Source organism: Henckelia pumila, chromosome 3, assembly GCF_033568475.1.
Source record: "Henckelia pumila isolate YLH828 chromosome 3, ASM3356847v2, whole genome shotgun sequence".
Lineage (NCBI taxonomy): Eukaryota > Viridiplantae > Streptophyta > Magnoliopsida > Lamiales > Gesneriaceae > Henckelia > Henckelia pumila.
The window spans coordinates 41103273-41127081 of NC_133122.1; the positions used below are offsets into that span (position 1 = coordinate 41103273).

General features: G+C 33.9%; 4 protein-coding genes across 7 annotated transcripts; 2 read left to right on the forward strand and 2 right to left on the reverse strand.

Annotated features, from left to right (window-relative positions):
* Window positions 1-634: 634 nt before the first annotated feature.
* On the reverse strand, window positions 635-2887 carry LOC140891740 (uncharacterized). Of its 2 annotated transcripts, none has more exons than XM_073300365.1 (2): window positions 2792-2870; window positions 635-1761 (listed from the first exon to the last, which is right to left on the reverse strand). In XM_073300365.1, the coding sequence occupies exon 2, from the start codon at window positions 1721-1723 to the stop codon at window positions 1013-1015; it is 711 nt and encodes a 236-aa protein (XP_073156466.1). In that variant the 5' UTR covers window positions 1724-1761; window positions 2792-2870; the 3' UTR covers window positions 635-1012. The 2 variants fall into 2 exon arrangements, with proteins under 2 accessions (XP_073156466.1, XP_073156465.1); XM_073300364.1 differs by having other exon boundaries at window positions 636-1761; window positions 2785-2887.
* Window positions 2888-4371: 1484 nt separating this feature from the next.
* Window positions 4372-8213, reverse strand: LOC140886993 (uncharacterized). 3 transcript variants are annotated; one of them, XM_073293968.1, is made up of 4 exons: window positions 8110-8213; window positions 6236-6436; window positions 5774-5866; window positions 4372-5103 (listed from the first exon to the last, which is right to left on the reverse strand). In XM_073293968.1, exons 2-4 carry the CDS (start codon window positions 6358-6360, stop codon window positions 4569-4571), a joined length of 753 nt encoding a protein of 250 aa, XP_073150069.1. In that variant the 5' UTR covers window positions 6361-6436; window positions 8110-8213; the 3' UTR covers window positions 4372-4568. The 3 variants fall into 3 exon arrangements, with proteins under 3 accessions (XP_073150069.1, XP_073150070.1, XP_073150068.1); XM_073293969.1 differs by having other exon boundaries at window positions 6236-6789; window positions 8110-8126; XM_073293967.1 differs by lacking the exon at window positions 8110-8213 and adding an exon at window positions 7608-8087.
* Window positions 8214-9368: 1155 nt separating this feature from the next.
* LOC140888546 (protein FAR1-RELATED SEQUENCE 5-like) lies at window positions 9369-12302 on the forward strand. Its single transcript, XM_073296237.1, has 3 exons — window positions 9369-9387; window positions 9474-11675; window positions 12229-12302. Exons 1-3 carry the CDS (start codon window positions 9369-9371, stop codon window positions 12300-12302), a joined length of 2295 nt encoding a protein of 764 aa, XP_073152338.1.
* A 7045-nt stretch (window positions 12303-19347) lies between these two features.
* On the forward strand, window positions 19348-23593 carry LOC140887494 (protein FMP32, mitochondrial-like). The gene is made up of 7 exons (XM_073294754.1): window positions 19348-19849; window positions 20450-20581; window positions 20696-20755; window positions 21992-22068; window positions 22152-22208; window positions 22305-22371; window positions 22981-23593. The coding sequence occupies exons 1-7, from the start codon at window positions 19622-19624 to the stop codon at window positions 23107-23109; spliced, it is 750 nt and encodes a 249-aa protein (XP_073150855.1). The 5' UTR covers window positions 19348-19621; the 3' UTR covers window positions 23110-23593.
* The last annotated feature ends 216 nt before the right edge of the window (window positions 23594-23809 follow it).

The window sequence follows — 23809 nt, forward strand, 5'->3', positions numbered from 1 at the left end:
TATGTTTGAAAATTTTTATTATATATAATATAATAATTTTTTGTTATTTAATGTTTATTTTCTACAATTTTATTTTTAAAAATTATTTTTTATGTATTACATAGTACATTTTAAATTTTTTACAACTACACTTTTAGATTTAAATTATATATAAGATTTAGATTTTCTTATTATCTCACAAATTATTTTTTTCAATTATTATTGCTAATACCTTCCAATCGTATGTGAAATTAATATAATCCAACGAATTAATTATGATTTAACATTATATAAAACAAGAATTTAACATATAATTATATACAAAAAAATCATGTAAAACATATCATTTTTTCTTTGTTTTTATAGAAAAATCGGCTGGCCAATGGACCAAAAAAATTAAATTGAGTTTTAAAATTTATTTTTAGGAAACAAATTTTTAAATAAAAAATTAAAAAAAAATTGGATTCAGAGTCTCTACCCGGATTGTTATAGTTTAGTAACCATTTAACAAATGTTTTATTTTTATAAATTTTTTATATTTTTATATTATTTCAAAAAAAAACCCCAAACATTTCCCTACAGAGGAGAGGTATTGGGTTCGATTGAGACGAAGCCCCCACCCCATTAATCAAAGAGAAATGAAGAAAAGAAGAATTGAAATATACACTAAAACCAATTTATTCTGGTAGATAATGTCAACTGTCAAGTAATACAACTAAAATGAACATGAAACTTGTCAGTACTTAACAGAAACTAGCACTGGTTACTCTTTGCCATTAGAAATCAGAACCTAGTCGATAACATTTATTCAAAATAACATAACACGTTGTTTCCAATTGAAAGCTACCTCGAGCATTTCCCTGGCAATCCATGTAAATATTCATAATCCTCAAGCGGATTATGTGGACCAATCAATGCAGCCATAAGTCAAAGACTTTGGGAGAGGCTTTAATCCTGCGATCACGTAACGTACGTAAAAGCAAAACAAGAAACATGGAACCTAGTATGAGATATATGAAGCAGTAACAAATTGTTAATTTGGACTCAAAGAAAGCTCATTAATCCTGTAAATGAGATCCTCAAGCGGTGCGTCTTTCAAGCTTTTCCATGCCTTGAATTCGTCAGAAACTGAAGGATTTGGCTCCAGAGAACTTCCTGCGAGGGCTGCATTCAACTGTTTTATAAGATCATCTTCCTCTGGTTGAATGTCTAAATCCCATATTTTGAAAATGTCATCCGTTGGTTGATCTAGTTTGAGTGTTTGTAAAACCATATCCACTTCAGCATCAGACGTTCCAAGGTCCCTCAAATTTTCGTTGTACGTAGGAAGGAAAACATCATCTAAGTTGTGCCTAGACCAGAAGCCATCGGTATTCTCACTATTTGAACTATCACTACTACTTGGTTCAGATGCTTTTCCATTAGATGCAACATCAATGGTTGCTTTTTCAAGATTCTTCGCATCCCCTGTCCTCTCACTCGAAGAAATAACATCCATTTTGTCACTTACAGGAAAATTATCAGTCTCATGTGATGAGGAGTCAGGCTGGGAAACAGAAGTTTCAAACAATGCGCATCTAAGAGAATTCCATCCGTTTTCTAGTGCGTCCGGATCTTTTGTCAGACAAGAATCAGCCCAGGCAACATCTTCTGGTGAATGCACTGTTCCACTTTGGCCAAAATCTACAGAATTGAGACCCGAGGAAGATACACTAGGCTCTGTCATATCACCACCAGCATCCATGGCAAAAACATGGGAAAGCTGAAAAAGCTATTCACTACCTGCTCTCACGAATATTTATAAATTTTAATTAAAAAATGATATGAAAGAGTTTCATTATCTTCAATAATTCGATTTATATGGACAAAAGCTTTCCACTCTGACAAAGGCTAGATTCATCGTATGTTTTAGACTTGATTGTTAACAAATTTTAAGTAGCATTTCTAAATTGCAAATCCCTTCCCAAAAAGACAAAAAAAAAATGGACGTGATTACAGCAATGTTAATATGCAACCTTAAAAGGAAACCCACAGATGTGATAAAACACACGTTCAGAAGATCAACAATTTATAACAAATGCCAAACAAGAAACGTTTACTGTTTGCATATTAGTAAAAACAACATACTAAATTTAATCCACAAAAAGAGACTCCGAATTAGAAACAAAATCATTAGTTTCCCAAAACATTGAAACAACCAAAGGAACCCAGATCTGTTCAAACAGGTTAGAATTATGCATAATTGATAAATGGGCAAGAGGCTGGACAAATGCTGCTATCAAAAAGAAGACCAATCAATATAACCAACAGTCATAAACTTAAAGAAAACTTTAACATAGAGAAACAGGAAGCATAGAAATTAGTATGCGATACATGAAACAATAAAAAATGTGAGTTAGAATTTGGACTCAAAGCGAGGTCATCGATCCCGAAAATTAGATTGGCACACAGTGCAATTTTCAAGCTTTTCCATGCCATGAATTCATCAGAACCTCTTTCAACCCGAAAACATTAAGTGGCACCAACACCAAATCCTGATCTCTACCGTGTTACAATTCCCTTATTTCATCCAAAATGGATATCAAATCATCCCGTTTCCGCTATAACCCCTTTTCATTGATCATCAAGTTGTAATACGCACACACAAAAATAGCAAAATTCCATACTGCAGCTTATACAATTAATTAAAAAAGGCAAGAGAAACAAAATAAAATCAGGCAAACTTAGCGTTTTGAAATCTGGAAACGATGAACATAGCCTCATAAAATGAGGAAAAAAGTGTGAGAATTTAGAAGGAAAACAAACCTCTCACCAGAAATATGGGGGCAACTAGGGTTTATCGATAAAGCTTGAAATATTAAAAGGGAGAAGGGGAAAAGGGCAAGGGAGTATGCAGAATGAATTAGTGAGTTTTGGCATGTAGGGTGTGTTTATATATATATATATATATATATATATATATATATATATATTAATTTTTACATTTGCATGTAATAAAATGTAATTATGTTGGTGTAATTTTAATCTAATCTCAATATTTTTTTGAGTTTTAATTCCGTCATTTTTTCCCCATAATAATAATATAACATTAAAGATTTATCTAATCATGTCTTTCACTAATTTTGAAAGTTATTAGATGAGGTATTCAACTTTTTTTAATAAACATATATTCGTTAAATTATTATATTATAAATAACATAACGCGAAAGTATAACTCAGTTTTCAAGACCTAGAAAGGCATGCTCTTGTACTAAGAGATGAACCTCTTGATTCGTCGATTGTTTTACAAAAACAAGTTTATTAAGTGCGCATCGAAGGTAGCGGCTGCGGGTTTCCACGTCACAAAATAAATAAATAAATAAATAAAGAAACGATATTGAAAATCATTTGCTACAAATTTGCAATATTCAAACCACCACCATAGATAGGAAGAGTTTTGGCATGGATAATGCTTCCACGACAAGTTTAGCATCTGATTCAATAATGATTTTTGGTGTCCGGAAAATCTTGAGTCAGCTTAGATATTCAGTTTAAATCTAAATGTATAAAATTATTTCCGAAGACCAAATAAAATATAATATTGTTATTATTTAGCGAATTCTATAAAAAAAAAAAAAAAATGTGAATAGTATTGATTAAAAAGTTAGTTACATTTGTACGCAAACTAACCTAGACAAATCAAGATAACATACTAAAACATAAGTAGATTACATCAAATCCAGGCATATCCCTCTTTCAAAAAATTTACAAATAAAAGATCCAGGCATACCCGAGAAAAATAAGATATTGATATATCATATATGCATAGTAACTTCAGAAACTAAAAGGGGCCGCAGAAAAGTACAAATACAAACATCAGAAGACAATAAATTTTGATTTTCAACATTCAAACATCTTGATCCAAAGCTTTCTTGCAAACATGTTTATATGCTTGTAATAAAACTAGCGCCTCAGGGTTTGATTATGGTAATGTCTGCAATTGCTTATTATAAGTATTTTTCAGTTTTTACAAACATTTCATTGTCTAGAAAGACACGCTTAAAATAAACTCTTGCAAACACTATTTCACAATTTTAAAATATCAATATATGCATGTGGGACAAAGGCTTGTTCCTATACAGCTGATACAGCTACAAGATATTTCCTAATATGTTGGGACGTTGAGATTAAACCACCCTCCCCATTCTACGCAGCCATCCAGGCATGTTGTAAAACATTTAAAACATCAATGTTAAATTTGCATAATTTGAATGAAATCAGCAAAGATATTGGCCGCACAATGCTATGTGATGGAACTATCTATGTTACAATGAGTATATCTCGACACAGCTGATGTAACATAAACATAGCTCTCTCACACATGCCAAAAAGTCAAGGGAAGAAAACACCATCAGACACGCCAAATGCTAAATGCTCTTCAACTTAAAACGAGTACAGTGGTCACGATTTCATAAACTGTCCGGGAATAAAAAGGTCAAAACGGCCAGGTTCGACCAAAAATCAGGAAAAAGTGCAACATTAACTTCATTCATAGAACCTAGAAAAGCAAACAACAATTGGCCAAACATATAGGCCATGTATTTCTTCTCCTAGTACCTTCGCGGAAAACGGTCCATGAACCTCCCAGATGGGCATTCGAATGCCATATGCCCTCTGCCCCCACAGTTGTGGCATATAGTCATTGAAACACAGTCCCTACTCATATGCCCCACCTGCTGGCAAGTCCGGCACACGATATCACGAAACCCGCCTCCACGACCTCCACCAACCCTATCCTCAAACGGGTGGCCTCCCTTGGGACAGTCTCTCGCCAGGTGCCCAGATATGTTGCATGTATTGCAGACAGGATCATTTTGACACTCGCGAGCTATATGGCCAGGTTTCCTGCAATTCTTGCAGGCCTTGTCATTAGTGCAGTCAGCTGCCATGTGGCCTTGCTTGTAGCAGTTGTTGCACAGCCTCATGTCACCAGGATGCATTGGAGGTGCCGTGCAGTCCCTGGCACGATGACCAGCCTTTCCACAGGTGTGGCAAATGCCTTCATTTGGACAGTTTCCAGCCATGTGGCCAGGTTCTCGGCAATTCCAGCAAAGAGCTTTTGTGTTGCATTCTGATGCAAAATGCCTGATTCGAATTTCAAATCATCGTGGAAGGTTAAAAATAATCAGACTTGTATCCACAGAGGACATGATTACCAAAGTGGTATTAGACTTGAAATTTAAAAAATAAACACACACGTATCCCAAGGCAAGGGAGCCAATTATTACTATCATGAAGCAGCTACACGTCGCCAGACTGTGAAGTGAACAAGCATAGACACAAGGAAAAAACAAATGTTATATTTTGGGGAATTAATTACGAATTTCGACCAACAATTATGAGTATTTAAAATAAAAATTGTTGAATTGCAACAAATTTTTCCCATGAAGAGAAGCACCACTTTCTGTATGAAAAAACGTTAAGACGTTTATATGAAAAACCCCTTAACAAAATTTCATTTCAAACCAAAAATCTCTCTTGCACTTGAACAGTACTATATCAAGAAACTCTTTTCTTATACATAATGAAAACACCTCATACAAACAGGTTTAGCGTTGAAAAGTTACAATCTTCGAAAAATGCTTTACAATAAAAGGCAAAAGGGGTGAATGATAAATACTAGAAGGGTCAAAAGTTAAATATCCATCTTAATTTCTCAAAAATAAGAATAATGAGATATAAGCTGTCACAACATGATTACACGCATACAGTGTCTTTGAAGCGGCAAGGGTATGGCATACCAAAGGACACTTACCCAGGAAGACCACAATTGTGGCAGAGAGCAGCACTGGGGCATTCTCGAGCAAAATGGCCAGGCCTTTTGCAGTTGTTGCACAAACTGTTCTCACTGCAGAAGAAAATCTCACTAAATGTAAGGAAGAGGACGGTATCTCATGATGCTGCAATGCTGTAGGGAAGAATAAGGCAGAAACACAGAAATAATTCAATCCATTTTCTAGAGCTTTTTCTGGTATTTTCATAATAACTTGGGATACGAGTGAATGATGGAGCACAAGCAACCAAAAGCATTCATATGAATTTCTAAAAGCAATTAAGAACGAGATTCAAGCAAGACCCAAAAGACACTAGCCTCCAGGTACATCGGAGCTGCTTCCATTCAGGTTGATCCCATACATCAACCGCCCCCTCCTCCTCAACCAACACATGAAAGAGTGAAAATAGTTACAAATAAATGAATGAATTGAGACCAAATAACCTGAAACCCCGCCTTGAATCCCGCTTATAGGGAGCATCACGATAGGAATAGCGCTGAGTACGCATCTTACGATCCATCGGGCTCCTGCTTCTGCTCCTGCTACGACTTCTGTTGTCTAAGCTCATTTTCAAAACTATTTCAATCAACAAATCAACACCTATGCGCAATAATATCACCAACAACACAGCTGCTGCCTCCTCCCTGTCCACGACAACCACACATCCAATACCATGTCAATGAGTCCCAGAAAATCTTCACCTTACCTTCATGATTTTAAACACCAAATTCCAACACTACACTGTAATAATATTTCAACAAACAAATACCACCCGACATCAATCACATACACGGAACCAACGCCCATTAAATTCTCTAATTCAAAATTCAATGTGCCACATCCTTGGTATTACAAGCATCTCCTTCCACAATCGTAGCACATCTAAAACTAATAGCAGAAGCTGAACACTTCTTCATTTCAATTTTCAGACATGCCAGCCATCAGATGTAGAGAGTTTCTGCTGCTCACACCATCTCCACGGTCAGCATTTTATTGACTAGTTTAATTAAACAATGATCAATATATGAATACTCTCATACTAGACAGATAAGAGGAAGAATCGGAATGAAAAGCAAACTGCTGATTATGACGGTGGAGCCTACTGTGGTTCGCTTCAAAGGGACACGACAGATTCATGTTTATTGATTTGCTTGTAGCAAACTTGACAAATTATAGCAACCAAACAGTTTACACCTTCATTTATAAAGCATGTTGTTATTCGAGTTGTCTTTTCCTCAATTTCGAGAATAAACTTGTCGGCCACTATTAACAAAATAAAAAGAAGATCAGATATATGTTCCCATGTTGTGGGGTAAACTGACCATCATGGTCATGGATTACTGGTGTCATGAATCTGGCAGGACATTATACCATAATTGACTTGCTTCTGGTTAATAACAACACTATGGAACCAACAATTTCTATCAAATTATATCTGAAACCATAGTTATGAATTATAATTTCTGGGAACAAGAAAGGACGGAGAAAATAGGGAAAACGAATCCTAAAACAAATCTGGAACTTGAAATACAGCTCAGAGGCATATATAAACAAAAAAAAAAGGATTATTCAAATTAAGCACTACACAACTTAAATATCATGAAAAATCTTAAATCTTATTTACTATTCCAGCGAAGAATTGACCGACAATGAGCAATGAAAGTGAAAATAAAAATCATAATAGTTAAGTACAAAATCCCCCTAAAAGAAACACATTAATAATACCTCAGAACATCATCGGAAAATCTACCCTTATCAAGACACACCAAGGCGCCAAAAAAGGAAACAACAACTTAATCATACGGATTTCCAAACCTGCTATGATGCATGACTTCCGGATACACACAATTCACTTCCTAACTGAATTAAGGAACGAAAGGGGCGAATCCAGATTAACAAACTCCAAGACACCAAAAACATAATTAACAGCTGCTCTTCAAACTACAGATCCGAAATCCCAAATGTAATTGATGACTTCGGGATGATTGAACGTGACGAAAACCAAGCACCGAGGTAAATTCTAAGAAATCTAAACAAAAGCGCAGCTCCGAATACAGCTAAAAAGCCATAAACCAATCCAAACGATTATGAGTCCAATCACACAACCCATCTTAGAATTACAACAAATCTGAGCCCATGATTACACGTCCGCCGAACAATTAACCATAAACGAACATTAAAAGTAGGAAACAGAAATCATGTAATTCATAACCACAAAAAATCCCCAGAAAATCAAACAGAAAACAGATCTTAAACAGATGAAAGAAACAAGAAATTTAGAGATAGATTTCCAATGGTTACACTAAAGAGGGAGAACCTGCTGTGACGCGAGGTATCGTGACGGCTTGCTGTTTGGCAAATGGAGGCAAGGGGTGGATATGACGACGGGAGTTGATATTGTTAATTTCATATTTATGTTTTTTTTTAGATTTGTTTTGACGGTAAATGTTTTTTTTTAATTAATATAATAAATACACATAATTACAATATTATCCAAAATAGGGGTGGGTCGATCCTACAGATGTGGTAGTGCCCTGACCCATTCAAAATTTGACATTTGTCCCTTTACTAATTTTCTTTTTTTATTTATTTTTCTGAGCTTTTACTTTACCATGGTTTGTTTACCAAATTGGAGGGAAATTCGCGTCAATTTTTTCAATCACATCCGCCGAATTTTTTACTAACATCACACGTTTTCTTCATCAAAATTTTCATCAACCACCATCAAATTCCTTTTAAAAAACCTTTCTTCCTCCTCCATTGCCTTTGCCGCGGGAGACTCACCCATCATTGCCGTGCTGCTGTAAAAATTTTTTGCATTTAGCCTATCATCTTCCTCATGCCAAGTACTTTTTTTCCTTAGCTATTTAATTCTGTACTTTATTGGTTTATATATATATACATATGGTTATATACAGTTTATAAATTATCATTATTATTATGTAATGGAATGAAATGAAATTAGTGGCGCCTTATCACTTTCGATAAATGTTGAAAAAAGGGGTTTATTATTATTATTATTATTATTATTATTATTATTATTATTATTATTTTAGTGGTAAAAAAAGGGTTTTATTAATTATAGACAACACATTTTGTATATTTTTGTGATTTATGAGCTGCCTTCGTAAAGTTTCACACACCAATCTACTGATAACTCCAACAATCAGCTTTATAGTTTTTTAATTAATTTAATTAGTGGTAATTAATCAGGATCATTTTTTTATAAGATAAAACAATAGTAAATTAGTAATCCATACGTTGCATAATAATTTATAACAAAAAAACATCTTTTTATTTTATGTTTGAGGTTTTTATGATAAATTTAAGTTTTAATAATAAAAAAATGAACACTTTGAAAATTACCAATCATATCAGAATTTTTAATCTTGCAAATGTGAATTTTATAAGCTCTTTTAGGCACTTGTTTTTCACGTAAAAGTTGAAAGTTCTTTATGCAGTTGAAAAAATAGTTTCTTTAGTGATAAATAATAAATGAAAATCTTTAATTGAATTTTTGTTTGATTTTTATGTAGGTCATTGTTCATTCATAATCTCTTATGCGAAATCGACAATATGATAAGTGATACACCAGGTTTGTAGTTCTTTTATCATTGTAAGGAAAATTGTCATCTTTAAACTTTTAAGTTTCAAATTATGAAAGTTAATTTGTTGTTTCAGACTTAGTGGGAGGAATCAGTATTGGAGTTGAAGTTGAGAATAGAAATGAAGAGCAATGTGTAGTTTTTGAATCTTCAAACACTGGACATATTCAGGTATCTACAGAATCTCTTGAAAATCAATTGGAGAATAGATTGCGTGTTGGCCAAATTGTTAGGAGTGTTGAAGATGCCTATTTGCTATATTGTAATTATGCACATGCCAAAGGTTTTAGCGTTAAGAAAGGTGATCAACGTTATTTCACTGGCACTAAAGAACTCCAGGCTAAAGATTTCGAATGTTCTTGTCAAGGTGGTAAAGATGAAAAATGTTCTAGCGAAAGAATTCCTATCTACTTAAAGCCAACATCTAGAACTAGATGTAAAGCCAAACTGAGAATAACGAGACAAAATGGTGGAGAATGGAAAGTAGCTAAGTTTGTGATAGAACATAACCATGAAATGGTTATGGCTGATCAAAGACATTTGTTGAGATCATCACGCAACATTTCGTATGCTCAAAAGTCCACCTTAGCAGCAATGGTAAGTGCTGGGATTTCTGTAGCTAGTGCAGTTTCATATATGGAAAACGAAGCACAAGGACCACAGAATTTGGGATTTGTTCGAAAAGATGCATATGATCACCTCAATCGTATAAAGAAACATACGAAAGTTGAGGATGGGGATGCTGCTGCATTGCTTCACTATTTTATAAACAAGTCCAACACCGAGTCTAATTTTTATTGGAATGTTCAATTAGATGATGACAATCGAGTGATGAATTTTTTCTTTAGAGATCACAGATGCTTGATTGATTACGAATATTTTGGAGATGTTCTATCGGTCGATACTACTTATCAGACTAATAGATACAACTTGATATGTGCCCCTTTTATTGGAATAAATCATCACAAGCAAAATGTCATGTTTGGTTTGGCGTTCTTGTCAGATGAGACTGAGAATACATTTGAATGGTTGTTTGGAACATTTCTTGCTTCTATGAGTGGGAAACAGCCTGAAACAATATTCACGGATCAGTGTCGAGCAATGATGAATGCAATAGAAACAATATTTCCATGTGCACATCATCGGTTGTGTCAATGGCATATCAATCAAAATGCCCCATCACACTTGGGTCACTTGAACGGTGATTCAAATTTTAAACAATTGTGGCATAAGTGCATGAGTCAATGTGAATCTGAAGAAGACTTTGAGGGAACATGGAGAGATATGATCGACGAATATAATCTCAGTAGTCATAAATGGTTGAATGTCATGTATAAATTGAGACATAAATGGGCTACTACTTTCAGCAATCTCAAGTTCAGTGCGGGTCTTTTGGCTACTTCTAGAAGCGAGAGTACGAATGCTGTTTTTAAGAAAGTGGTTGACAAAGCCTTTTCATTGTATGATTTTGTGCTCAGTTATGAAAAAATTCAAAGCAATTGGCGAGAAAGTGAAAAGGTCGAGGATACTCGTTGTCGTCATGGGAAGGCTTCGATGATTTTGAAACATAATCCTTTGTTGAATTGTGCTGCTGATATCTATACACTCACCATATTCAAGCTGTTTGAATTAGAATTTATCAATTCATTGAACACAACATTCATTCAACAACCTTCGAACTTTAGTGACTCTTTACTTGAGTTCAAGGTAATATCTCATGGTGAAAATACAAGGGCTAAGCAAGTGGTGTTCAATAAGGAGACTCACGAAGTAAAATGCAGTTGTCACAAATTTGAGTCGATGGGAATATTGTGCAAGCATGCTTTGAAAGTCTTTAATGTGATGAATGTGCATATCATTCCCAATTCATGCATAAAGAAACGATGGATGAAAAATGCAAGGAATAGAATACTTGATGATGCTGGAGAAATTGAAAGTGAAAGTGGTCGTGAATCTGAGATGGTGTTTGTTAATCACAGTATGAGGTCGATATATTCTCTTAGCATGAGATGTAAAGCTCATGAAATAGCAAGAAGTAAGTTGACTGAAATTCTTGATAGTGCATGCAAGCAAATAAATGTGTTGCTCGAAGAACTAGGGCTAGATAATCAAAATGCTTCCAAAAATGTTGCTGAAAAAGAGAATGTCATGTTAAACGAAATGTTCGTGCGTAATCCTATTAGTGTCAAGTCAAGAGGAATCACTGACACTAATATTGTACGTCATTGGGATGGAAAAAACAAAAAGAGAAAAAGAAATGTCAAAGCCGCGAAATCAAGTAAGTTTTTATTTTATTTACGATTATATTTATTTATTAACTAAATCCTTGATTATGTATTACTCTACACAATTTAGATGAAAAATTCACCAAAAGAAAAGGACAAAGTTCACAGGATGCAAACAATGTCCTACAACCACAATATCCAAGGACACCTTCATCACAGTACACTAATGCTCAATCTTCTCAATTTCCATCCACTGCGCCTCAATTTGGAAGCAATCAATCATTTCATCAATATCAATCTCAATGGGTGAATGTATTTTATTAATGAAGTTTCAACATTCATAAATTTGAGTTAGTTTAATTAATTTTCAAAGTTAAGTGAGTAATCATGAAGTTTTTTTTTTATGTTTACATAGGGACCTTTTGATAACCACTGAAGTTCTCCTAGTCAAGGTGCATTTTTTGTTAAAGATATTTCAAGCACACTTCTATGGACAATATGATCAACTGAGCACAGGTAACTTGTTAAATTTTTAAATTTGGAGTTGTGATAGCAAGAAGAACAAAAAAATTTAAAACTTCTTGTTTCAAGTAATTTTTTTTCCAGGTTTTGATTTGATGAAGAAAATGAAGGTAAAAACTCAGTTGTGGAATGATGACATCAAGAATGATTTATCTTGATTTAGACAGAAAATGCCATAATTAGATGTAATTTGTTTTGGTTGTATTCTTGGAGATTATTAGAATCAACATTATGAATTGAACATGTGTGTATTTCTCATTTTGGTGGATAATGTGGGTTGTGAATGAAATGTATTTATCCAAATGTTTATTTTTCCTCTGTTTCTTTTGTATTGAATGATTGAAATGATGTTGTTTTTGTAGACATGAGGTAAAGTTCTTTCATTTAATCCATATAATAGATATTATTTTCTCATGTCGGTGTCTATTGTTTTTTTAAAGGAATATACACGATTTTATTATTGTGTTAAAAGGTCATTTTGCACAGCATAAGACAATAAGATAGGGATATTATCAGCAAATACAAAATCCTCATGGGAGTGCATACTATATTGAGCAAACTTATGTACCATTTTGTCTACATGTCTCTTGTTTTAGATTAAAAACAAGATACTTAACATTTCAAAGTAGTTTTTAACATAATATGATAAACGAGAGATATTTTTTCCCCTTAAATCAATGTAATTCGAATTCTCATGATTTTTAGTTGGCATATGTTTAGTTGGCATTTACTCGCATAGTCGTGCGACTTTAAAGTTTGCTTTCAAATTCTACCAATTTTGACATACTTGATCCCGACCAATTTCACTCAAACTTAATCAAAACTGTTAATCAAAAAAGTTAAAGAAGATCAATAAATTATATTAAAATAACATCATTTTCGTAAGGGGATAATAAGAATTTATTTTACAATTCCCATTACAATCATGTATTTGATCACACATAGCTAATATCTTCTTCTGGCCTTGTGACGACTTGCACGACGAGTAGAGAATCCAATGAGATGTGTTGAATCTGAATGTTGTGCTATCGAACGGTATTATTTCCATCTTGCATTGGAAGAACTCACCCATCGTGACAAAATGTAGCATATAATTTTTTTTACCAGAAGCCAGAACCGGCTGACCCTTGTGATTAAGAACCACACCTCCAATTATGCAACTATTGGAGCTCTCCTTGTAAGTGGCATCGACATCCAATCTATACTAATTTTCTGACGGAGCAAGCCACGACTCCAGAGAGATATTATTAATTGGCTCGATTTCTCTAGTTATTGCTGTTATTTATAAATAAACATTATTAGCATGCATATTACCCTTTTTTTGGAGATTTGAAAGTTAAATACACCCAAAACTGAAAATTCGAAAGAGAATTGAAATATAATAAGTCTTATTGTGAAGAAAAAAAAAACTAAAGGAAACACGTTAATCTCAACCACTACAAGGATGAAATCCACATGTCTATATAAAACAGATTAATTTACGTAAATATTAACCGAGTCTGAATTAAGATTAAAATTATGATTATGTTTGGAACCTTCTTGAAATTTACATGTTAGAACATCAAAAAATCTTTTCGAACTCAAAAGATGTTTCTAATTAATATTGATCCATCAAGTAAAACAATTCAAGAAAAATTAAAGAAAGATACCAACATTTAGTCACAAACACCAGCAAGAAGCCTTCCGAATTAGTTTTGGATTCTACAAGAAGCCCGTAGTTCTCAAGCCTAACCCTTTCTAGAAAGGTGCAAAATTAAAAATCAAATAGCAGAACACTCATAATATTCTTGAAATCAAAATCAAGAAAGATAATGTTCAACAAATTTTTTAGAATGTGCAATTCGACCAGATTACACATTCAAAAGAAAAATAATTTGCTTTGAAAAAAAAAAATAAAGGATACAATCACACAAAACAACAGTCAACATAATAGGAACTGAACTTAGCATCGACGGTGTACCAACTGTGACGGTGACGCTGGCAGACCTTCGACGGTGTACCGGCGAGGGACCTTCAACGGCGTACGCAATGGTGGTAGGTGTCGTGCTCTTCAGATTTGGTGAAAGGGGTTTGAAATTCATGTGTTATTTTAACTTTTGGAAAGTTTTTATAATAGTAGCTATGGTTAAGTTTTTAGGCCCACAAAATTTTAATCATGGTAAAGTAAAAGCTCAGAAAAATAAATAAAAAAAGAAAATTAGTAAAGGGACAGATGTCAGATTTTGAATGGGTCAGGGCACTACCACATCTGTAGGATCGACCCACCCCCAAAATAGATTCCCGTCCTTAAATTTTTTTATTTTTTTATATGACTTTTCCTATTGCTGGATTAGGAAATCATGAAAAATTAAATGATGCATTCATCATTTGTAAAACAAAAATTAGCCTATAAATATTATGTGTGTTAGGACTTAGGAGTCCTCTCCTGCACATCAAAAAACACTAATTTATAGTTCACATGTCATAAAAAATTAAATACGAAAATAAACTTCGATTACTTTCTTAAGTTTTCATATACGACACTAATCCATGTCTCTTCGATATTTATAAACTTCATATCTATTATAATATCGGTTTTAGTTTCAGTAATTGCGTTTTAATTTTTTTGTACTAATAACAATAGTGGTTAATAACAAATCTATTAAAAAAACAACAATATTTATAAACAAACATTTCCACAAAATGATTGTCCTAACTTTACAAACAATCAATCAAACACTGTTAAAAACATTCAAGTTGAATATCCATATGATCTAAACATCTCCTTGTCTGGTAATATGGTACAAGACTAAAAAAATATTGAGTTAGAGATTCATTGTATGGACCGGTAGTGTTTGGTATGACTTTTAATAAGCATTTTTTGAACTTTTTCTTCACAAAATTTAAACACGGTGTCTAAGTAGATAAATTCACTCACCCTTATTGTGTATAAAGAAAATTAATACACTCATTTAAAAGCTTTTCAAAATTATCTTTTGTACTAGATCTAAACAACTTAGTGCTAGAATATTATATATTATTAGTACCATATATTCGATGTTTTGCACCGAATTTCACTCCTGAAAAAACATGTGGGTTCAGAGAGTGCAGAAACATTTTTATGTATATCAAGAAGTTTAAACTCATATTTTTTTTCTGACAAGTACTAAAAACAAATTTGAGTTCGAGTTTAGGGATTTAAAATTTTAAAGTAAATTCCCTTAGGAGTTCTCTTGTGCACACCAAAAAGCATTAATCGTCAGTTCACATGTCATAAAAAAATAACTATTAAAATAAACTTCGATTAATTTGTGAAGTTTTCGTATACGACACACATTCATGTCTCTTCAAAATTTATAAACTTCATATGCATCACAATATTGGTTTTAGTTGGAGTAATTACGTTTTATTTTTTTATACCAATAACAATATTGGTTAATAACTGTTTAGCTCGAATTTTTGTTTACGGGCGTGCCAGACACAAATCGTGCCACAAGTTAAAAAGAAAAAAAAATCTAACTTTTACCAAAAACGATTACGATTTTCGGTTCCACCGTCGGTCTCGGTTTCTCGGTTTTACCTAAAAAGCATAAGAAATAACGAAGGACAATTCTTAATAGAAATCGAAAACCTTAACTTTGCTACTAAATGACAAATGTTAACTCTTAACTAGTTTGATTTGGTCTTTCTCTCACTCTTTCGCAGCTTGGTTCCTCGAGTGTCAAAGGTTCCCCGAGTGTCTAACTCCACCATCCAACTACTTGTAACTGTTTGACTTGGTCTTTTTCTCTTTCTTTGCTTGGTTCCTCGAGAATCGAGCCGGTTCCTCGAGTGCCCAACTTTACCATTTCACTACTTGCATTGTAGGTCTTGAAAGTTGCTGACCAATTATTTGCAATTCATGTAGTCTTCTTGTATATTAAAGTTTTAATGGATTAAATGATAAATTAATGGCACAAAATAATTTATGGGTCAAACAAATGTCCTCCGCAGGCTTTTGGCCCAACGGACCAATATGCCTGGATATAATACCACGTATTGAGCTGAGTTTCCCGCAAGATTTTGGCCCAACCGGCCAAAATGCTAGAGAAAACATATTCCTTGATTGTGAAATGTTGTTCCTTTGCTGGTAAGTATGACTTTGTGGCCCTCGGGCTATGGTTTCTACTCTATATGACCAGTTCTTTGATGTCATATTTCCACAATGATATAAATTATTTCTTGGCTCATAGGTCATGGTTCCTTTAAGACATGAGCGGTTCATTGGCCTTCGGATTTTGGTTCCTCCAGGACGTAACTGGTTCCTTGACCTTCGAGCCATGGTTTCCTGATACCTCTTGTATTTACTTTTGTACCTATACATGAATTGTGTGATAACCAAAGGCTGAGGAAGATATGGTGCCCCCGAGCATTCATAAGATTATTTGCTCGGTTGATGGTTCCACGTAGTCCTGCAGAAAATTTTTGGTTAATGAAAAAAAAATGTTGAAAAAGTGGAATCTTACTGTTGTACGTCAGATTTTGAGGAGTTCTTTTACACACTTTCTCCTCTCTCTTTGTTGGTGAACTGTATCTCTTAACATTGTTTTTGGAATTGAGATTCATCGAGTGGTGGTTATCACCAGCTTGGAAGTTCCCAATGGATCCTCGGGCTTCAATGGATTTCGAGATACCATCTGAATCTCCTTTCTCATGGAAGCCATGTTCACAATGAGTTTCATGTGTGTTTGACACAGTGATTCCACTTAACCGGAGTTTGTTCATATCTTCCATCATGTTTTTTATCGTGGTCAGCAAGTCTTTAATGTCCTCCTTCATTTGTTTCATGGCATTCACCATCATCGAACTTATCTCCTCCATGTTCTTTGTGGCAACAGAGTCGGAATGTACAGAAGGAACTACCACTATTTTTGGTCCACCATGTTCTTGGATTTCCTCAATAAAAAAATATCGAGGAACCCGTATTTTTTTTTTTTGGAGCATAACCATATGAACCTGAAAAATTATGAGTATCTTACTCTTCATGTTCCCAAGAACCTTAAACATAATAATCAGAATTGAAAACATTAGAACATGTATCTACTTCATATATCCAACTATCCCTTGACTGCATTTCCTTCCAATTTTTTCACAAACTTGGGGAAAAATATGCTCGTTAACATCCATTGTGTCCCACTGGGCGTGCCATTTGTTTAGCTCGGATTTTTTTGCGGGCTTGCTAGGCACTAATCGTGCCAAAAGTGAAAAAAAAAAAGAAAAAAAGAAAATTCTAACTTCAACCAAAAACGATTACGAGACTCGGTTTCTTCGGTTTAACGCTAAAGAGCATAAGAAATAACGAAGAACAATTTTTAATAGCAATCGAAAACCTTAACTTTGCTACTAAAACTTGAAAATGACAAATGTTTGGCATAAAAAAAAAACATAAAAATATGCTACTTGAAACGTGGAGGAACTAAAAAAATACATGCTGGAAATATATACTGAAATTCTAAAAACATGAAAAATAAAAATGAAAGATTGAAAAATTATGCAGAAAATTTGCTGTAAAAATCAGAGAGCTTTAGAGCTTGATTTGGATTGATTGATTGTTGATGCCCTTTTTATATGCTAGTTTCCGAGTCAGTTCCTCAACTGCTCAAAGCCCATTTCTTGCAGCACTAACTGCCCAACCAACAACCCCACTAACTCTTAACGGCTTTGACTTGGTCTTCTTCTCACTCTTTCTCAGCTTGGTTTCTCGGGTGCCAAAAGTTCCCTGAGTGTTTAACTCCACCATCCCACTATTTGTAATTGTTTTGACTTAGTCTTCTCCTTTTTCTCTGCTTGGTTCCTCGAGAGTTGAGCCGGTTCCCCGAGTGCCCAACTTCACCATTCCACTACTTGCATTGTGGGCTTTGAAAGTTGTTGACCAATTCTTTGGAGTTCATGTAGTCTTCTATATATTAAAGTTCTTAATGGATTAAATGATAAATTAATGATATAAAATAATTTGAGTCAAACAATAGCAAATCTATCTATTAACAAAAACAACAATATTTATAAACAAACATCTCCGTAAAATGATTTTCCTAACTTTACAGACACCCGATCAAACACTGTTAAAAACATAAGTCGAACATATCCAATGATATGAACATTTCCTTGTCTGATAATAAGATTTCAAGACTAAAAAATTATTGAGTTAGAGTCTCATTTGTATGGACTGGTAGTGTTTGGTATGACTTCTAATAAGCATTTTTTGTTTTTTTTTTAGCAAATTCACCCTTATTGTGTATAAAGAAAAAGTAATACACTCATTTAAAAGCTTTACAAAATATTTGTCGTAATTCTTTCAAAAAAATATATGTTTCATAATCTAATATTATCTCCCTTCGTGTTATCATGACAAACTGGAAATGATGAAAAATGCCACAAAATTCGCACAGATAAGTGTTAATCTTTCCACCGAAAATTATAATTACATATTTAATTTGATTTAATTAATTTATACTTAAAATTTGTACCATTGATGTTATAATTTTAACGATCTTTGTAATTATTTATCGTGTCTCTAATATGACATAGACAGCATATCAACTATACATAGAAATGACATACCGTACCGTATCGAAAACCGCATACTATATATTGTACCGAAAATTACGGTATAAGAAAATGCATACCGATATCGTACCGAAAATTTCGGTATTTAGGTATATATAAATAGCATACCGATTATACCAAAATTTTACAGTATACCGATATACCGTTTTATACCGAAAAAAATATTATATATTTTTTAAAAAATTAAATTTATTGTTTATAAATATTATATATTTTTATTTTTTAACAATAATTTTTGGTATTTCGGTATACCGTATATATCGAAATTTTGAAATGTCATACCGTTACTGTACCAAAAAATTCGGTATCGATACCGTACCGTACCAAAATTTTCGGTATACCGAAAATTCGGTAAATTCGATATTTTTTCGATACGATATCTTCGATATTTCGACATTTCGGTATTTTTTCCCATCCCTGACTATACATCTATTTGATCTAAAAAATTTCATAAAATTGAAATGATAAAAGCAAGCAGAGTCTCATAGCACTGAATCCTAAATTATTATTATTACTAAAAAAATTAAATTAATTAAAAAAATAAAAATGTAATAATTCCGCACATATAGGCGTGTGCGGTGTGCCCCGGGATCATTGTCTTTGTTTCGCTGTGGAGAATATATAAGTGAAAAATCCGCCAACCAACGAAGAGCAGCTTCTTGCGTAACGCGCAAGAAGCCCCTCGAACATTTTTTGAAACCACCGAAATTCTCCCTTTTCCGCCATTAAACCGACGATTTCTTCTTCAATTTTCCTTCATTTACAGGAAAATTTTCTTTACTGCAATCAAGAGAACACTTAATTCTGCTCAATTGATCCTCTAGAAGTTACGTTCTTTGAATCTGAGGATTAATCCAATATTTAGATCTTTTTTTTTCCTGGAGGAATTTTAATGGCTGCGCGTAAACGCGCGTTTCAATTGTGGATTCGCTTGTCAAAGTTTCAAGAGATTAATGCCGGAGGCTTGGAGGTAAATAGGCCTCAATCAGGCCGGTTTTCCGTCAAATCCTATAGTTCGTTGTCCCCGAATTCGTCTGGTTACCGATTGGACTACAGGCAGATCTCTCAGCTCGTTAAACCTACTGGAAGACGCGTTTATCTTGTTGACACACTAGCGCTGGTATAATTTTTTTAAAAAAACTTTTGGTTAATGTTTCTTTTGTTTATTGTTGCGGCGAGGAATGGAGCCACCCATTTTAAGGTAATAGTGATTGTGACTTGTGAGGAGTGGTCCTCTGGAACTTAACAAGATTGTTTTCTTCAGACGCTGTGGTGATTTAATCTCGAATCTTCATTTCATTATGGAATCCTGGTTGCAATTTATGTTTACTACTGCGTCAAATGCTCTTGTTGCCCATTTTTCAAGGGTGACCTAGAGCATACCAGTTTCAATTTCTGATCAATAATGTTTCAAAATGATGTGAAAAATTGTATTTATGGTGTTTATGCTTCTACATGTTCGTGAGTTATTAATTTTCTTTTGGTTGAGATGAGAATTAAAGTGTAAAAGTAAAATGTTTGGATGCATTCAACATTTAAGTGAATGACAGAGTCCAACATTATGTGAAAATTGATTCCCAATTGCTGCTGATGGGATTATACTTTTAATACGTAAACGGCAGCCTTTACTTCTTCATAGGTTTTTGTTTGTACCCTTAGTTATAGCTGCACAATAAAGTAAAGGAGAGGTGAATATTAGATGCTTCTGTTTTGTGATCAGGTGAGGAGTTTAGAAGCACAAGGCATACCTTCAAAGCATGCAGAGGCAATTACATCTGCTATGACTGAGGTTTTGAATGACAGTTTGGAGAATATATCGCAAAATCTTATTTCAAGAGCAGAGATGCAGAGAGTAAGAGTTCTTCCAGTGTTTTCTACTGCATACATTATCACTGAACATTCAAAACCTTTTATGTAAATTGTGATAGTTTAGATGGCAATTTTTCCTTAATTTTTGTCATTGTAGATTGAGATGGCACAAGAAGCCAATCTTTCCAAGTTTAAGTCTGAAGTACAAAGTTCTCAGGTATGAAATTTTTTCAGTGTTGGAAATTGATCTACTAAATGCCGACTCATTTATAATTTCAGCAATGATGTAGTTTACGTTGTCATCGACTTTTGAGGCCTTTGCTGAAGACCAATATTGCAAGAGGGCCCATAGGCCATATTGCAAGTATTGTGCATTAGATCGAGGTTAATTATTTAGTTAAGATGTAGATCGATTGAAGCTTGGGGTGAAGGAACTATCCTAAAAAATGCACTTACTGAAATTGTTTACTTGTTCCTTTGTGTGCCGAATCTGCTGATTGTTTGCAAAAACGACTTTCATTTTTATGGTTTTAGGTGTTTAACTGGATATTTGAACATGAAACATATCTCTTTTCTTGGATATCCGAGGTTGAGAGCTATCATCACATAAGGCAAGAAAAAGGATGAACTTAATGGATATTTGTATCCATATTTTCTTGAAATTGATTTTTTCACGTCATTTTTTTTGGTATAAGGCACCCAGATTAGGACTCTCTGTACTTAGATATTTTTCTAAATTTTGATGTTTTCAGTGTCTGATTTCAAGATTTATGAAGCCTTATGTAGAAAGGCACGTGGTCATGGTTTACACTTGTTCTAATTGAACTCTTAGTTGAAGACTGTCTTCTTGTATGACCAATATGAATGTCATGTAAAGCTATCATATCTTGTAAAAATGCTGTATTTTTTTCATAAGTCCCAGAGATTTTAAGTTCTACCATCCTTTTACCCAATAACGTGTTGGCTTTTTACGCTCATCAATCTATTCTAAAAATTTGTGGGAACTTCCCCTAACAGATGAAATTTCATGTGCTAGAGGCTCCTATCTTATGGCCTCGCAAATGATTAGGGAATTGAAACTGTCTGCAAGTTCATTTTACCAAATCATACATTTTGTGGAAGGGTAGAAAGAGAAGTTAACGAATGTCAAGCGTCAACTTTTGAGTGAACATTTTTTTATCAAACCAGTGAACATTAGATCATGAACCGAATTCAAAATTACACGTTCTTGTGCATTTTATGGGGAAGACCAATAGCATGAGCCACAAAGAACCGAATTCAAAATTAGACGTGTGCATTTATCATGGGGAAGACCAATAGCAGGAGTCACAAAAGTTCGAATCTGAGGGACAATCGAAACATGTATATAACATGTTCAAGGGATTTATTACTAGACACCACGCAGTCACATTAGTGACTCATTCACATCATTTTGCTGCGTCTGATGATGCAGGGCCATCATTTTTCTTTGCTTCAACGTGAGGCTGAAAAGCTCCGAAATGATATTGAGAAAATGCGTGGTGAACTAAGGTCTGGCTTCTAATTCAATCCCATTTTTCTTTTGGCGTGAATATGTCAACATTCAGTCACTTGACTAATTCTCCTTGAGATAGGTATGAAATCGACAAGGCTACTGCTGGACAACGCCTGGATTTAAATCTCGAAAGAGGGTGAGGATATGAAAATAAAATTAATGTATTTTCATCTAATCGCTTTGCTATATATTGCTCTGTTCTCATTTAATTAAACTTTTTTGTACAACAAAGTCGGATTCGTGATGAGCTGACTAATCAGAGTGCAGAAACGGCAAACCTTACGAACAAGCTTGATCGGGTGAGTTTTTCATTGTTTTTTACTTACTTAAATAGGAAGTGCTTTTACTTCCATGTAAATAGAAAATAGCATTTTCATCATTCAGCATTTTGTTGTTCCGTAGTTGCCAATTTAGTCTTTTACACTGCTGGCCTGCTGCTTCCATTTTTAGTCATGCGAATATTGTTCGGTCGACGCATTTTATCATTTTTCTGCAAATTGTGAAATGGTACGAGTAATTTGACCATATTTTTGACTTGTGACTTTTATGTCTTATTAGGCACAAATTGGACTGATACTTCAAAAATTAAAAATCTAGCTCCACCTCAAGATAAAATTTGGAATTTGATATGATGATTCCAAGTTTATCACTTTCTTTTTGGCGAAATGTTTAGCATACTTTTAGCAAAAATAATTTCTGAGGAAAGAATTGACAACAAAATAAAAAAATGTATAGCATGAAGGATCACATGTGTTGGGTATACAACATTATGGCACCAAAAATGATCATTATGATTGCAAAAAAGACTAAAATTTCCAATCCTCAATAAGTATCGGATGAAAATATTCGATCTTTTATTCCAAAGAAACCTAAATTTTCAAGATCCTGAGGATTATTGATTGTTACAGGAAATCCATGAACTGAGGGCTCAACTTGAAGCAGCAAAGTATGATGTGATCAAGTACTGCATAGGGACCCTCGTATCTCTATCGGCCGTTGGTATAGGAATGATTCGCATATTTGCCAGCAAACAATAAGGTGACGAGTCAGGCATTATGAACTAGCTTAGCGCATTTATCTTCTTTATGTTGGGAAAGCATGTTTGTAAAACTGTTTAGTTCCTTAATGTGATCATTCATTTTCTGCTATGTTCTTTTAAATTGTTCCCCTATACTAGGTGATCAAGTTTAGAGGAAACATTGTAGTACGTGTTATATGTACTTGATCGAAACAAAAAATAGCCAACCAAACTCCACCTGAGATTCACTTCCAATAAACAACTCATACCCCAACCAACATTTCTATAAATGTTCGCCCCTATGATCGTAATGACCATCAATCGAGCTGCCCCTGTTACTTGTGTCCGTCTCTCAGACGCCTCTATAGGAAACATTTGATGCTATTCAATGTGAACTACAGAATCGGAAACTTTGGTGCTTGATGGCTTAATCCTATCAAGCCAACCAAACTCCACCTGAGATTGAATAGGTGTTATTTTATGGTTCTTAGTTTAACTCAGTTCTCAATTAATTAAAATTATGCTGTAAGACATTTATTTATTACTCATCTGGTTAAAGTTTTACAAAAGATTATTATCATATATTATTATCTAATTTAAGTATATTTATACGTCATTCTTATATCATCGTCTCATCCATTAGTTAAGTGATTTTTTACAAGGTTCGATCAAATCTAAATCTTGGAATCACAAACAAACATTATATATATTTAACTAAC